This window comes from Coniosporium apollinis (genome assembly GCF_000281105.1).
Source record: "Coniosporium apollinis CBS 100218 chromosome Unknown supercont1.11, whole genome shotgun sequence".
Lineage (NCBI taxonomy): Eukaryota > Fungi > Ascomycota > Dothideomycetes > Coniosporium > Coniosporium apollinis.
This window is the reverse complement of record NW_006913273.1, coordinates 289,543-303,743: the sequence shown is the minus strand read 5'-3', so window position 1 is coordinate 303,743 and position 14,201 is coordinate 289,543. Positions and strand designations below refer to the sequence as shown.

At 57.6% G+C, this 14,201-nt stretch overlaps 5 protein-coding genes across 5 annotated transcripts; 3 read left to right on the top strand and 2 right to left on the bottom strand.

Annotated features, from left to right (window-relative positions):
* Positions 1–258: 258 nt before the first annotated feature.
* On the bottom strand, positions 259–652 carry W97_02853 (uncharacterized protein; the record flags this gene model as incomplete). Its single annotated transcript, XM_007780752.1, has 2 exons — positions 259–444; positions 500–652. 2 exons carry the CDS (start codon positions 650–652, stop codon positions 259–261), a joined length of 339 nt encoding a protein of 112 aa, XP_007778942.1.
* A 664-nt stretch (positions 653–1,316) lies between these two features.
* Positions 1,317–3,241, top strand: W97_02852 (uncharacterized protein; the record flags this gene model as incomplete). The annotated part of the gene is made up of 3 exons (XM_007780751.1): positions 1,317–1,431; positions 1,487–1,563; positions 1,619–3,241. The coding sequence occupies 3 exons, from the start codon at positions 1,317–1,319 to the stop codon at positions 3,239–3,241; spliced, it is 1,815 nt and encodes a 604-aa protein (XP_007778941.1).
* A 696-nt stretch (positions 3,242–3,937) lies between these two features.
* Positions 3,938–6,279, bottom strand: W97_02851 (uncharacterized protein; the record flags this gene model as incomplete). The annotated part of the gene is made up of 2 exons (XM_007780750.1): positions 3,938–5,281; positions 5,350–6,279. The coding sequence occupies 2 exons, from the start codon at positions 6,277–6,279 to the stop codon at positions 3,938–3,940; spliced, it is 2,274 nt and encodes a 757-aa protein (XP_007778940.1).
* Positions 6,280–7,256: 977 nt separating this feature from the next.
* Positions 7,257–9,034, top strand: W97_02850 (uncharacterized protein; the record flags this gene model as incomplete). The annotated part of the gene is made up of 2 exons (XM_007780749.1): positions 7,257–7,344; positions 7,431–9,034. 2 exons carry the CDS (start codon positions 7,257–7,259, stop codon positions 9,032–9,034), a joined length of 1,692 nt encoding a protein of 563 aa, XP_007778939.1.
* A 1,339-nt stretch (positions 9,035–10,373) lies between these two features.
* Positions 10,374–13,492, top strand: W97_02849 (uncharacterized protein; the record flags this gene model as incomplete). Its single annotated transcript, XM_007780748.1, has 3 exons — positions 10,374–11,513; positions 11,563–13,272; positions 13,334–13,492. The coding sequence occupies 3 exons, from the start codon at positions 10,374–10,376 to the stop codon at positions 13,490–13,492; spliced, it is 3,009 nt and encodes a 1,002-aa protein (XP_007778938.1).
* Positions 13,493–14,201: the final 709 nt, after the last annotated feature.

Sequence of the window (14,201 nt, the reverse complement as noted above, 5' to 3'; positions counted from 1 at the left end):
CTCACAGGGAAGGGGCGTAGCTGAATCATTGACCTACGGCGGATGGCCATCTCCTGGAAGCCAAACCTGGACTTCTATCCTACGGCCCACAGGTTGATGCTGCTTCCAGACCCGAGCCATGCATAGCATTGGCTTCCCTTCAATGCCGACTGTTTCTCCATCCTGTAATCTCTCGCATACCAGGCGCAACGGAGCACAACATCTGCCCTGAGCTCGCGCCATGTGCCGTGAATTCTCACCCATGCTTTGCCAATTCGCTCATGCACCCCTGCCTCGACCACCCCTTCCGCGCCCTCCACGACCTGCCCCTCTCCCCCGATCCCCTCTGCCGCCGTGATCGCCCCGCTGCTGAGCTCCACCCCGGCCTCCCCGAGTCGCCTGGTCCCGCTGCTGCTGGTCCTTCACCAAATCGATGATCTCGTCCGGGACGCGAAGATACTTGATCTGCAGCGCATAAGCAACTTCTCCCCGTCCCACCGCGCAGAAGGAGACAACCCACGTTGTTCCCGCGCACGTAAACCTCGGGTAACCTCCAGAAGCGATCGCCGTCGGGGCTCGTCTGCACGACTTCCTTCAGCGTGAGGTTCATCCAGTTGTCGCAGTTGATGAGGTGGCCGTTCAGCGTCTCGCCGTTCTTGAGCTCAACGAGCATGGGGTGGCCTTGCGCGGCGTTGAGCAGGCCTAGGGGGAGCTGGAGGACGGGAAGTCAGCGCCTGTGGGGGAGGTCATTGAATATGTGTGCTTCGAATTTCGGAGGGGACGGCTTACCATGATTGCGACAGCTCCGAGTTCGCTAGCTGAAAGGGGGCGCGTCTGAGATTGGTTTCTGGCCGGTGTTCGAGGGCGATTGGAGGTATATGGCGCAGATAGTGTGATACTTGGCAAAGTGGATGCAGGTCACCGTTGCTGTTGATGCGCGCCCAGAGGGTGTCAGGAAGCTCCAGCGGCAACTGCCGTCGAGAGGATGGAGATATCATCGGCCCGCTCAAGCTCTCACCACCAAGCAACCCCGGGACTGCTCAGCCACACTGGCATGCAGCTTACGCGGTCAAACAGCCAGTAGGAGCGCTAAATACGAGCGCAAGCGACGAGCCAAGTCGCGGGCTGCATGTGGAGACGTTTCGTAGGGCGCTCCCCAGCATTCAAGCTGCTGCCTGATATCTAACTGACCTCCCACCGTTCGGCGCTGTGGTCTCCACGACACTGCTTCCTCAGGCCTCTTGGGGGGCTTCTCATGACACGGTTTGTTCGTAGATGCGATTTGTGATTAGCAAGCGTATCGATTTCTTTCGTTGCTTTCCTTTCTCTCTGTCAGTATGCGAGCCTCGCAGCTGTGGCTAGCTATTGCTCCGCTAGCTGTAGCCCTTCCCCTAGCTCCAGTACTGCACTCGGATGTACACCATGATGTCGCGCCCACTATCTTGAAGCTAGGTAAGAGGACACCCTCTCAAGACCCCGCTGGGGAGATGCTAATTATCTGCTCCAGATGCTGCAAATGCACAGGCAACCTTCAATGTCCCGTGTGTGGGCTGTCTTGGCAGCCCGGAGCATGACGAGTCCCTCGTACGTGTACTCAGCCCATCATCTCTTGGCCAAGCGCTTACTGGGTGGTACATAGGTATTCGACTTTCAGGCATTCTCTCTCGATCAGGCTTGCGGTGGTTCCAACATCACCCTCAACGGCTTCCCACTAACCCAGCAATGGGACGGTATTCACGCCTCAGGCCAAGGCTCCTTCTCTGCCGTCTTCGAGCAAGATGAGAACAGCGGTGAACATGATCTGTCGCTATCGTGGAACTCGTCTTGTCTCTTCGGCCGTGTGTCTAACAACGGCGCGGGGTCCAACCTTGAGGACGTTGCCCAGGTCCTCCAGGTGAACGTTCAGCGTATTGACGGCAGACCGCTCGAGTCCCCGTCCGGTTTTACAATCTCATTCAAGCCTCTTCTAAACGCAGAGCTCCTTCGTCTGGAGCCCTTTCCCGACTTGACTGCCGCGGGTGCCGAGTTCAACGAGGACTGGCGGAACCCACCAACCCACCTCCGCCTAACTCCTCAGAATCTTGAGGGTAACCACACGGAGGAGGAGGACTCTACGAGCGACGGCCCATCCATTGAACAGCAGATCGAGGAGCTCAGACTACTCCAAGCGCACTCCGCGGAGCTGAACCGTCTGATCGAAGAAAAGAAGCAGCAGATCCGCGGCCACCTACAGCAAGAAGCCAAGAACCTCAAAGACGAAGTCAAGCAGTGCGACAGCATCCTCTGCGTCGTGCGCGCCATCGCCAGCAAAGCCCACGGCACCGTCCGCGTCATCTACCTGCGCTTCCGCCCCAGCTCTGAACCCATCGCTTACCAAAGCGACCACCATCATCTCTATGGAGACATGATGGAGCACGACGCCCACCACCACGCCGCATGGATGAACCAGCATTATGCTGCCCTGTCTGGAGACGACGACGATCTCCCCCCCGCAAGGCCGCACGGCTCTCACGGTCCTCACTACTCACACAGCCCGACATCCGATGCTCAATCCTCAGCATCCCCCACCAGCCCCGCCGTCATCGCCCTCGCAGCCCTTGCCTCCCTCCTCAGCTGCGGCTGCCTCTTCGCGCTCGTAAACCGCTGCTGCTGCTCTCTGCGCCGGCGGACCGACCGCCGCGCCCGCCGCGAAGAACGGCGTAATGCCCGGCTCTACGCACGCAGCGCGCGCCGCCAGGCGTGGCGAGACTGGTGGACCGGCCGGCATAGCCGTGGCGAAAGGGACTACGAGGAAAAGCGGGCACTGATCCTCGAGCAGGAGGGACGCCTCGAGGAGGCGATGCAGGAGGAGATCCGCCTGCTGCGCGAGGCGCACGAGGTCGTGAGTTCGATTGTCGGGGGGGACTCTGGTCCGTCTAGTCCCGGGGGTTCGTCTGGCACGTACCACCATCCACGTCCGCATCCGCATCCCCATGAGCAGGATCCACACCCCCACCACCGCCTCCCCCGCACAAACAGCCTCCCCAGCTACACCTCGGACGTCGAGTCCGTGAACACGGACCCCCCAGCGTACGAGACGGAGGAAGAGGAGGACGAGGCCGGGTTCGTGGCGGATGGGTTCAGGGAGTATACGCCCAGCACCACGGTGTCGGTGTATACGCCTGTTAGTAGCGTGTTGGATGGGAGTCCACGACAGAGTATGGATACGCTTAGGACGATGGATACGCTGCGGACGAGGGGGGAGTATGAGGTTGGGGTGTAGGTGTGGCCCGGGAAGGATGAGTTTAAGTGGGGGGGATGATGGGAGAGCTGTGCCGGGTTCTCAGTAGTTGGACATCACGCCGCGCGTTGGAGCGGATTGGGTAGGGGTGGAAGATTCCGGGTTCCTGCGTATATGCTTTGAAGTGCACTTGGAGGAAGTCTAATGACAGGAGCTGGTGGCGTTTGCATTCTGGGTTGTCACAAACGGCGCGAGGAACGAGTTGGCGTTCACGTGCTTTGTGATATCATTGTCTCTATCTACAGTTGGGCGGGCGGTTTGTACATCTCTTCCAGCCTCGCTCTCGAAGTGTTTCGCTGTACAATACAATTATAGAGTGAATGAAGTGTATCTCACACTGCAGCATGCCTACCCGATGATACCCGTTCTCCAGCGCTGTCCAAAGCCATGAGAGGTTGTCTCCTCTTAATTGTGTTGACTCTGCCAGTAGGTTCGAGCATGCTACACTAGCACAATGAGTGGTGCTGGTCAGCCTCCATGGGAATCCTCCAAAGACAACCTCGATACCATGAGTCCAGAGAGAGCAACCTAACGTCCCGGCCAGCCGAACCATCCGCGAAACGTCATTCCTCAGAGGATGGGTATAGTACGGGAAAACAGACACCCCCAGGATTTTTTGTATTAGCGAGAGGACCACATCGCCACCGCTCCTCGGTTAAAACTTGCTCGGCAGCATCCTCAAGGCCCAAACCCGCCCGCCCAAGGAAAGCCAGACTCGTGCCCGATGCCGCCCGCACTGAACGTCGCCTGCAGGTACTCGTCCCAGTCGTTCCAGCTCGTCTGGTCGCCAAACGGATCCGGGTCCAGACTCATGCCGTTGATGGCTGCGGTTGGCAGGCCGCCCGGGTCGAGGTCCCGGCTGCTGGGTACCGGAAGCGGGAGGTCGAAGGTCGGATCCGTGCCGAGGTTGTGGAGGGGTCCGGTTAGAGAAATGTCGTGCGGTGCGTGAGGCGCGATGTGGGAGTGGATGTTAGGGGAGAGGAAGGGGAAGTCCGGTGGGAGGTGGGATGTCAGTGCTGCGGCGGTGTGGAGGGGGGGCGGGTTGGTCATGGGGGTGTCGGTGTCTGTGGATTGGCCTTGGGGTTGAGCTGAAGCTGAAGCTGAGGATTGGGCTGTGGCGGAGTTCTGCAGCCGGGCGGACTTGGCTTTGGCGTACAGCTTCCTGATAGGGCGCCATAGCAACCCCTTTTTCGAGTCCGCGACCCGCTCGCTGTACTTTTCGAACAACGTGTCCACGATCGCCCACCCACGGTCTACGAGGGGGCCGCTGGTCTGCACGCAGAGCTCTGCGAGCGCGACGGCGAGGGCATGCCACTGCACGTACATGGCCGAGAACCAGCCCCAGATATGGCCGACGGGATGATTCTCAATCGCGTCACACAGTTCCAACGACTCGATGGCGGCGGTCAAGATGCTCTCCTTCGTCGCCCGCGAGCGAGGCAAATACTGCCGCGGCTGCAGCGGATACTGCACATGCAGGAACATGTCACGGCAGACGATCTGCGCGACCGTGGCGCTGAACCAGAAGATAGGAACGCTGACGTCGCAGTGCGTGAGGTATTTCGTCTCGAGCCGGTCGCTGAACTGCTTGATGAGCTCTTCCAGCTCCTTGCGCGATATGGGCTGGCCGCTGTGCGCGCCGTCTGCTGGGGGTCTGAAAGATAGCCAAGGCGCTAGTAGCGAGGCTTCGTGCGAGATAAGGCAGAACGTCATCTCTGTGCAGCCGATGTGCTCTTTTGGCGCTTCGGTGCTCTCGGGACTGATGTCCTCGTCGTTGATGTTGAGGGGCAGGTGCGTGGTGAAGGTGTTTTCTGAGATTAGGGGGGAGGAGCCGCGGTCTTCGCAGGCGCGGACGTCGAGGACGATCAAGGCCCCCCACAGGCGGCGCCGCATCTCGGTGTCGAAAGGGGAGAACGATAGCGTTGGGCCGTCGCGGTGCAGGTCGAGCGCGTGGGCTATTCGGACGGCTAGGCTGATTAACGTCCATGCCGATCGTGATTCGTTGTGGTTGCGGAGGCATAGCTTGAGCATCGTCAGCTCGTGTAAATTGGAGTAGAAAACCAGAAGCATATCAAAGGTGAAGAACTGACAAGATAGAGGACAAAGGCTTGCAGGGTGCGCAACTCCATGCTGTTCAGAAAGTCGGCATTTGATAGGGCAATCTCAGCGCCATACTTGTACTGAGCCAACAAACTCTCCTTATCCCTCCCAAAAAGCTCGACGCACTCGTCATTTGACAAGCTGGTAATGGCGGCGAAATAGGCCGCGAACATCAAGGCCTCCTGGCTATTACGCTGGGGCATAGAGTCGAGATTTGCAGCAGCCTCTAGCATCGAAGGTTTTCCAGTAGGCCTGTGAAGTATCTTGAACAGCCCGTCGACTCTGGTGAAGTATACGTCGACCAGAGCAGCGGCATGCGCATACGAAGGATGCAGCCACCGTAGGTTCTTCAGCTCACCGCCATCGCCGAACACAAAAGGAGTTTCGAACGGCCTGCTGCCCTTGTGTAACCGACTGGGCGAGTTATCGGCTGAGTCTCCTTCGTTGTCTGACACCTCGTCCAGCAGTTGCCGCAACCCGTCCACCTCATGGCTGAGGCTGGTCCAGAAGTCGCCGCTTAAGTACCGGCTTCCATCAGCCTTGACGATAGGCCTCAGGTTGCAACTGGGCCCCTCTGTAGGTTGCGGACTCTGGGATCCTCTGGGCGGTGTACGTAGGAAGGCTCTAGCAGCCTCGAGGCCCGCATCTGGCTTCTGCTGCTTCTCTGCGCTCGCCTCTCCTCCAAGCTTTTCTACAATTCCCTCTAGTTGGTCGAGGCGCTTCAAGAGCTCGGCGTTGCGGTTCCGAGACCCTCGTTGTCGGCCTCGAGGCAGCCGCTCTGTGGGGAATGTGCAGTCGATTTTCGAGCGGACACATGCTGCGCAGGGCTGTGTCTTGTCGCATTTGATCTTCCTGTGTCGGCAGTTCGTGCAGCTAAGCTGAGCGTTCACGCCTCTCGCGGCGCTGGAGGGTGTCGACATGGGATGGTAGAGCACTTTGTTCAACTATTAAAATGCATGACGCGCATGAACTCGCTGGGGACGACGCGACTTTCAGAATCGATAAGCTCTGCGCTTCCAGGGTCCAAGGTCTGTTCCAGGCATGGCGATTGAGCAAATGCTGTGAGTAGGCATCAATCTGTCAGTCTGTCACTTTCACACAAGTCTTATTCTCCTATTCCCGTCTGCTCCGAGCAGCCTGCGTCTGCCCTCTAGCTTTAGAGGCTGTCGGGCCAGTCGATAAGGCCGTGGCTGTCTGACTCGCATTTGGTGGGAGACCTCGCTCCTTAACCATCGAATGGTAGCAAAAGAGGTCTCCCCAAGACTAAACGGTCCTGAATGTACATTGTGGATGTCCTGGACACACCTGATATTTCATTTATCAGGAGCTTGACAGATACGGTCATCAGTCTGGGTTTGCAAATTGGGATGACCCTGCGATCAAGCTCTTTGAGACCTACCGCCGCAAGTCGCTGACATAATAGCGTAGACTCAGGGAAAGTCAACAGCACATGAAGTCCTCAATAACCACCAAATGCCACCCCTGTTCATAAGCAAACTAGAGCTGAAGCTTCCTTATATTATGCTCAAGGCCCTTTCACACCTGTTGATAATATTCAAACATTTTGAAGTACGTTGTGGTTGATGAAATGGTGATCTAAGTGATGCTTAAGTGGCTCGAGTCTACGCTATTGTGTCAGCGACTTGCTCCAGTCCCTCAGCCCTACGAAGTCCGGTGACGTCGGCGGTTACAGCTGCCGCGCTCCTGCTTGAGCTGCTGATCAGCATCCGGGAAGCACGAGATGGTGCTGCGGACGCGCATGGCAATTTCGTGCACTCTTCCACGACCTCTTCCACCATCCTACTGAATCAACTTCTCCTAACAAAGAGTGCTCGTACGGCTGTCGCTGCGCGCTTCGTGCGCTACCCGCGGCCCTCTCTCCCCCACAGCTCCCACAATGGCCTCCCTCCTCCGCCAAATCGTCGCCAGCCCCCGCGTGCGCCACCCAGAAGCCAACCTCGACCTCTGCTATGTCACAGACAACAGTAACTTCCCCCGTCGCCCTCCCCCATCCCCACCACTCCCACCTCCCCACCACCCCAACTCCCCAGCCCTAACACCCCGAAAACAGTAATAGCGACCTCCGGCCCCAGCCTCACCTACCCACAGCGCTACTACCGCAACCCGCTCGACAGCCTGGTCCGCTTCCTGGACTCGCGCCACGGCGCCAACTGGGCGATCTGGGAGTTCCGCGCCGAGGGGACGGGATACCCCGACGAGGAGGTCTACGGCAGGATATACCATTTTCCGTGGCCGGACCATCATCCGCCGCCGTTTGCGCTGCTGGTGAGGGTTGTGGCGAGTATGCGGAATTGGGTGAGGGGGACTGGTGTGGAGGTGGAAGGCGGGGATGATGGCAGGCTGGATGGGAACGACGGGAAGAACGGTGAGGGGGATGGTGATGCGGCAAAAGGGGGCAGGGTCATAGTAGTCCACTGTAAAGCCGGCAAAGGCCGCAGCGGCACCGCCTCCTGCGCCTACCTGATCAGCGAAGAAGGCTGGACGCTCGCAGACGCGCTGCAGCGCTTCACGGAGCGCCGCATGCGGCCCGGGTTCGGGCCGGGCATCTCGATCCCGAGCCAGCTAAGGTGGGTCGGGTATGTGGATCGCTGGACACGGCACGGCAAGGTGTATGTGGAGCGGCAGGTTGAGGTGCTCGAGGTGCATGTTTGGGGGCTGAGGGATGGGGTCAAGGTCGCGGTGGAGGGGTTTGTGGATGAGGGGAGGAGAATTGAGACGGTTCATACTTTTGGGAGGGAGGAGTGTAATATCGTGAGGGGGAGTATCAACGGCAAGAACGGGTTTGCGGATGTGGTTGCGGAGGTTATGGGGAGGAGGTCTGGGGACAAGGGAGTACAGACTCCAACTTCGGCAACCAGCGAGAAAAAGGATGTGGAGCTACCAACGGAGAGTGATGCGAAGGAGAAGGAAGATTTTGAGGGGGGTGACATTATATTTAGGCCATCAAAGCGGGTGGTTCTCCTGACAAACGACATCAACATCGACTTTGAGCGACGAAACAATGCGAACTTCGGGTTGACCATGGTCACCGCGGTGGCGCATGTCTGGTTCAACGCCTTCTTCGAAGGCAATGGCGCAGAAAATGGCGGGAAGGCGGACAGCTCAGGCGTCTTTGAGCTGGAGTGGGACAGATTGGACGGCATCAAAGGGAGTAGGCAGAAAGGGACAAGAGCATTTGATAAGTTCGCCGTAGTATGGAAAGCGCTACCCGACGAGGAGAGACCAGGTATCGTGATACACGAGCCGAGAGAAGATGAGGAGGTCAAACAGTCCCAGCCTGCAGACTGGAAGGGCAACAAGGACTACTCGCCCGGGATCGGGAAAAAGTTGGGTCTCAGAGCCGCCAGCCCGCACAACGGATCTGTCAGTAGAGCCAGCAGCACGAAAAGCGACAGTGGCGCAGGGAAAGAAGAAGAAGTCGAAAGCGAAGATGGCGCAGCAGGCGTTCGTCCTTATGGACCTGGTGGGGAAACAAGACTCGAGGTACCCGGTAGCCCCGTGGACGGCCCCTTCGATAGCCCAGATTCTCCTAGACCGGGCCCGGACGAGGGCAACAAGTCGTCCATTGATACGTCGCCGCCGGTGTTGTTCCCCGTGCACAAATTACCTAAGGTCCCCCCACCGGAGTCAACAGATGACCCAAGGGCAGACTGAAAAGAACCTTGCTGCTCTGCTGTGCCAGATCACGTGTGCAATGCGGCAAGCTTCTTTTCAACCTTCCCTCGACCCTATGTCCGGCATTGTCAGTGGCAGAAAAGATATCTGTACCAGTGACTTACCAGGCGGTCCGCCAGAAGAGGACACGAAGACGGATACTGGACATTCGCTAGGTCACGTGAAATACGAAAAGAACACGGATAGCTCCTCTTGAGGCCCAGATGCCAAAGTTCTTGGACCGTGGACGGTGCTTCTGCGCGGGGAGTTTCATATTTGAAAAAGGAGAGGAAAGCACCTTACCACTCGCTCTGTTCTACACGTTTATCCTCGAAGTTACTTGTAAGATCTTCAGCAAAAACCAGGAGCCACGACACAGCCAATGCTGACGTCGCGGAGACGGGCCAAATGCTGTATGCTCCGAGACCGGTCGAACTACGAGCATGATGTGGATGGGAAGGGCTGCGGGTAGCCGACGGTACCTGTGTGCGTCCGGCGCTGCCGAAGAGCCTGGGAACATGAACACGACCATGACCATATGCTAGATTCGTCGAGATTTCGACGGCGGCCCACTGGCCAGAACTGTGGCGGGTCCAGCGCCGAAGCAATACTTGCTGCCTGTAGTGGGTACAGGGCGTCCATTGAGGGCAGTGGGGAGTATTGGAACGGGCGTAGCGCTGATGCGTAACGTAGGCACGTGCTACAAGGTTTAGCTCGATCAGTAGCGCCACCTTGAGACCAGGTTGAGGCTCATGTGGACGATGCGCGGGTATCAACTGAGCTAAACAAGTCGAACCGCGCTCACGCTGTCACTGCTGCGAACTGTGTGCTGGTCAGCCATTCATAGGTAACTGGGTATAAACTGTTTCTATGAATATCGGCTCTTCCGTACCGGCCGCACGGCTCGGAAGGCGGTGAGTTCGGTCTAGAAGCCGGTGTGGGGACCCCATTTAGCTCCCGCTAGTGTCCTGGTCAATGCCCCATGACTGGGGTTCGTGACAGGCCAGGCCTGGCTGCCTGTTGCTGGCTGCTCGTCCGTCGGTGAGTCAAGACGAAGGCACCTTAGCTTCAGGCTTCGCTGGTCGTCATGCTGAACAACAGCAGGCAGAAGCCGCGCTGCTAGTGAAACGCACTCTGTGCATATCTAGAGACTCCCAACGCTGGTCCATCCTGTGTGCTGCCACCACGACCGCTACCAACGTGTTCCCCGCTATCCGTACCGAGTACTTTGCTTGCGCCTGTAACACGACGCATCCTAAGACCGATACACAGCCTCCCACAGCCTGACAGCCTGACAGCCTACTTCGCGCCTTGCTAGCACACCGTCACTCAGCATCCGATGAGCAAACATTCAGCCCGGAGCTCATCGCCGACATCCTTCTCCAAAAGCGACACCGTCCTCACACCGTCCTCTACTCCTTCACAAACCCCGCAGCGGCCTGTGACACCAGAGCAGGGCCATCTTCAAGAGCCCGAACGAAAGCACCTGATGGACACCACGCGAGAAGACAGCAAGACCGATCACGTCGAGATCCCCCAGGATGACGACGCTGCTCCTTCCGGCTTAGCCGACATTGGAAGCAAGGAGGTCGACCGCAAGCCAAAGCCGAGCAAGAGCAAGAAGAAGGGTAGCAAGAAGTGCAAGAAGCACTCCAAGAAGAGTGGGAAGAAACTGTCTTCGCACAATCAGTCGTCCTCTGATACCTCTTCCGAAAGCGCCGACTCGGACACGGACGCCAGCTCTTCGGAGAGCTCCACGGAGGATGAGAAGGCCAAGCGCAAAGCCCGCTCCAAGCGGAAAGCGAAGAAAGTCAAAGCCGTCAAACGCCGCAAGGCTAAGGCGCGCGAGTCCTCTTCTGACTCCGATTCAGACTCGTCAGATAGCGGTTCTGAATCAGAGTCAGAGCCCGACAGCTTGCGCCGACGACAGCGGCGCTCGCGTAAGTCCCGACGACGAGACGAGAGCAGCGACACACTGGATTCGGAGGATGAAGGCACTTCATATGACGAAGGTGAAGATTCGAGTGCACAGGCCGACGCCTCGCGCCTCAACTCCCTCGAAGCTATGATAGCGCAGCTGCAGCAACAGCGGCTGGCCACCGCCGCAACAGCGGGCGGCCGCCCTCGATGGTCTAGGCATGTCGGTTTTGATGACCTCCCGGCTTCATCTGGGGCACGATTAAAGGGCAGGGGTAAGAAGAAGGGCAAACGGGCAGCGAAGAAGCGGGCTAGCACGTTGGAATTCAAGAGAGTCGATCAGCTTTGGGATAGTAACATCCATGACTACAAGATCACCGAGAGTGCGGAGATCCAGGCGGATGAGTTTGATCAGTACATCTTCACTGTGCGTCGGAAGTTCGACTGGGAGAACAAGTACCGGAGTACGGTCGTCGATATCAAGTCGAAAGCACTCAGGGAGGCTCTTGCAGAGGTTATGAAGGACGTCAAGAGCGTGTCGTTGGTGGAGGAGCAGCCAAGCGTATGTGCTTCATCCACCTATCTGGGCAGACACAGCTAACGCGCCGTAGGTCGATCCGAACATGCTCTTCCTATATGTCGACGAGCTTCGGGCGCACATCAAGACGCTCAAAAAGCGACTCAAGAAGGAGAAGAAGCGCAAGCTCAAGAGGCCGATATCCCTCCAGATTGCGCATTGCAAACTTATGGTATCCTACCTCGACGAAGATTATGAGGAAACAAAGAAGACGCTATATCCTCTCCTCGAAGCCGGCAACATCACCTTCGATCTCCTCTGGGCCCTCTTCAAACCCAACACACTCGCATACACCTCGACGTACGGCTCCGTCGATGATCCGCGCTGCTTCAAAGTCGACTACGCCAACAAGGAGTCGAGCTTTGTGCGGGGCGAGTGGTACTGCATCGAGGGGCGATATCTCGAGTACGACGGGAAGAACTTCGGTCTCGGCGATTTCGAGATGAACGTGGAGTCGTTCAGAGGCCCACGCAAGATCACCGGTTTGTCGACATACCCACTCAAGTACCACAAGGGCGGCGAGGCCCTCAAGCAGCAGCTGATCGAGCGCGGGAAGCGGTTCGTGGCGATGCAGGGCATGAACTACCGCTTCCACAAGGGGCTGGCATTCATGAAGAAGAAGAAGCAGGTCGCGAAGGTGAATATCAACGGGCGAATCATGATCGATCCTGCGATCTTCAGAAGGATCAACCCGAATTACCCCATCTCGCTAATCAAGCCAAAAGACCCGGATGACATGTATGGCGATGATGGGAGCGAGTGTTCCGGCTGCTGTGGCTCAGACTCTGAAGAGGAGCAGGAGCCTGGCGCGGAGGGGCCGGCTCCTTTGCCTGGTGAAGAGAAGGAGGAGAAGGAGAAGATGAAGTACAAAGTCATCCGCGACAAGGGCGACAAAGTCCACGTCATCCAGGTCCCTGTCGACGAGGAGGGGCAGGAAGTCCCAGTCGAGAACCTCGAGAAGATCAAAGGCGGCGGCGGCGAGAAGACCAAAGAGCAAGACTTCACAGATGAGGAGCTCCTGATCGCCTCGCCCGTGGTCCTCGGCTTCGCCTTCTCCGAAAAGCTATGGCTCGAGTTCTCCCTCTCCGGCGTCCGCGACATCGAGTGGAACGCCGGCGCCTTCGAGTCGCTCGTGCTGCCCGCCAACCAGAAGAGCATCGTCTCCGCGCTAGTCTCGACGCACAAGTTCCACGCCGCAGAAACAATCGACGACGTCGTGCAAGGCAAAGGCCGCGGTCTCGTCTTCGTCCTGCACGGCCCTCCCGGCGTCGGCAAAACGCTCACCGCAGAAGGCATCGCCGAGTATCTCAAGTGCCCGCTCTACGCCGTCTCGGCCGGCGAGCTCGGCACCGACAGCCGCTTGCTCGAGCACGAGCTGCAGAAGATCATGGATATTGCGCATTCGTGGGGCGCGGTCCTGCTCCTCGACGAGGCGGACGTTTTCCTCGAGAAGCGCGAGATCCACGACATACACCGCAATGCGCTCGTCTCGATCTTCCTGCGGCTGCTGGAGTACTTTCAGGGGATCTTGTTCCTCACGACGAACAGGGTCGAGACGTTTGATGATGCGTTTCAGAGCCGGATTCATGTTGCGCTGCGGTACGAGGAGCTGTCGCCAAGGGCGAGAAAGGAGATCTGGAAGATGTTCCTTGATAAGGTGCGCGTTATGGAGGGCATAGACACGATGCCGTTCAAAGAGAGCGACTATGATGTGCTGGCGCGGAACAAGATTAATGGGCGACAGGTGAGTACCGTCCAATCTCTCTGATCCTTTAACATTTTATGCTAACCACAGTACTTTCCAGATCAAAAACGCCGTCCGCACCGCCCAGGCCCTTGCCGTCAATGAGAAGCAGCGCCTCAGCATGGAGCACATTAAACGTGTGCTCGAGGTGGCCGAGAGCTTCGACAACGATCTCAAGGGTGGGACAGGTTATATCGACGCGATGAGGAGCTACACCTAGATATGTCTGCTTGGCTCTCTTCGACGTCTTGATGCGCGCTAGCCGTCAATCTTGAAGCCGCAGCGGGCGTCTATGGCACTATCATGCTGCACTCCTTGAGCTCTGAGGAGCTACTATCATCCAACTGACGCGTTGAGCTTTTGGAGACCTGGTGGAACTCAGGCAATCCCGGTATTCCACCTCCCCTTTTTTCTTTTCGCATCGTAGTGTGTGTGCATAGTCGATTCCAATCTTCCTTCCACGTACACTTTTCCTTTGCTACATTTACGGAACGGCCAGGCGGCTCTTCCATATGGATGTTTCTTCCGATCGCTGGGGCTTCACTAGCCCGGGTCACAGTCGACATGATAAGTTGCTATGTAGAGTCTTTAGGAGTTTACGGGTGCGGAAACGGCCGGATGAGCATGGATGTGAGCGCGCGTTTTTTGGGTCTGCAATCGCGATGGCACGTTTTTGGAGCGTTGATACCGCATTTCTCTCCCCTCTTCCTCTTCTTTTCCAGAATGTGAGTCGGTGATACCAGCGTTGCGGAGGGCTGTTTTGTAGGTTGTCAATGGAAGCAGGATTACTCCGCGCCTTGATAATTCTGACTACACATGCTGCCGCTGCTACCGGATCTCTTCAATCACTGGATCTAAGATGTAATATCACGTAGCGTGACTGGCCACTCGAATTCAATGTCGTCTCGAAGCGCAACTTCAGAATCCAA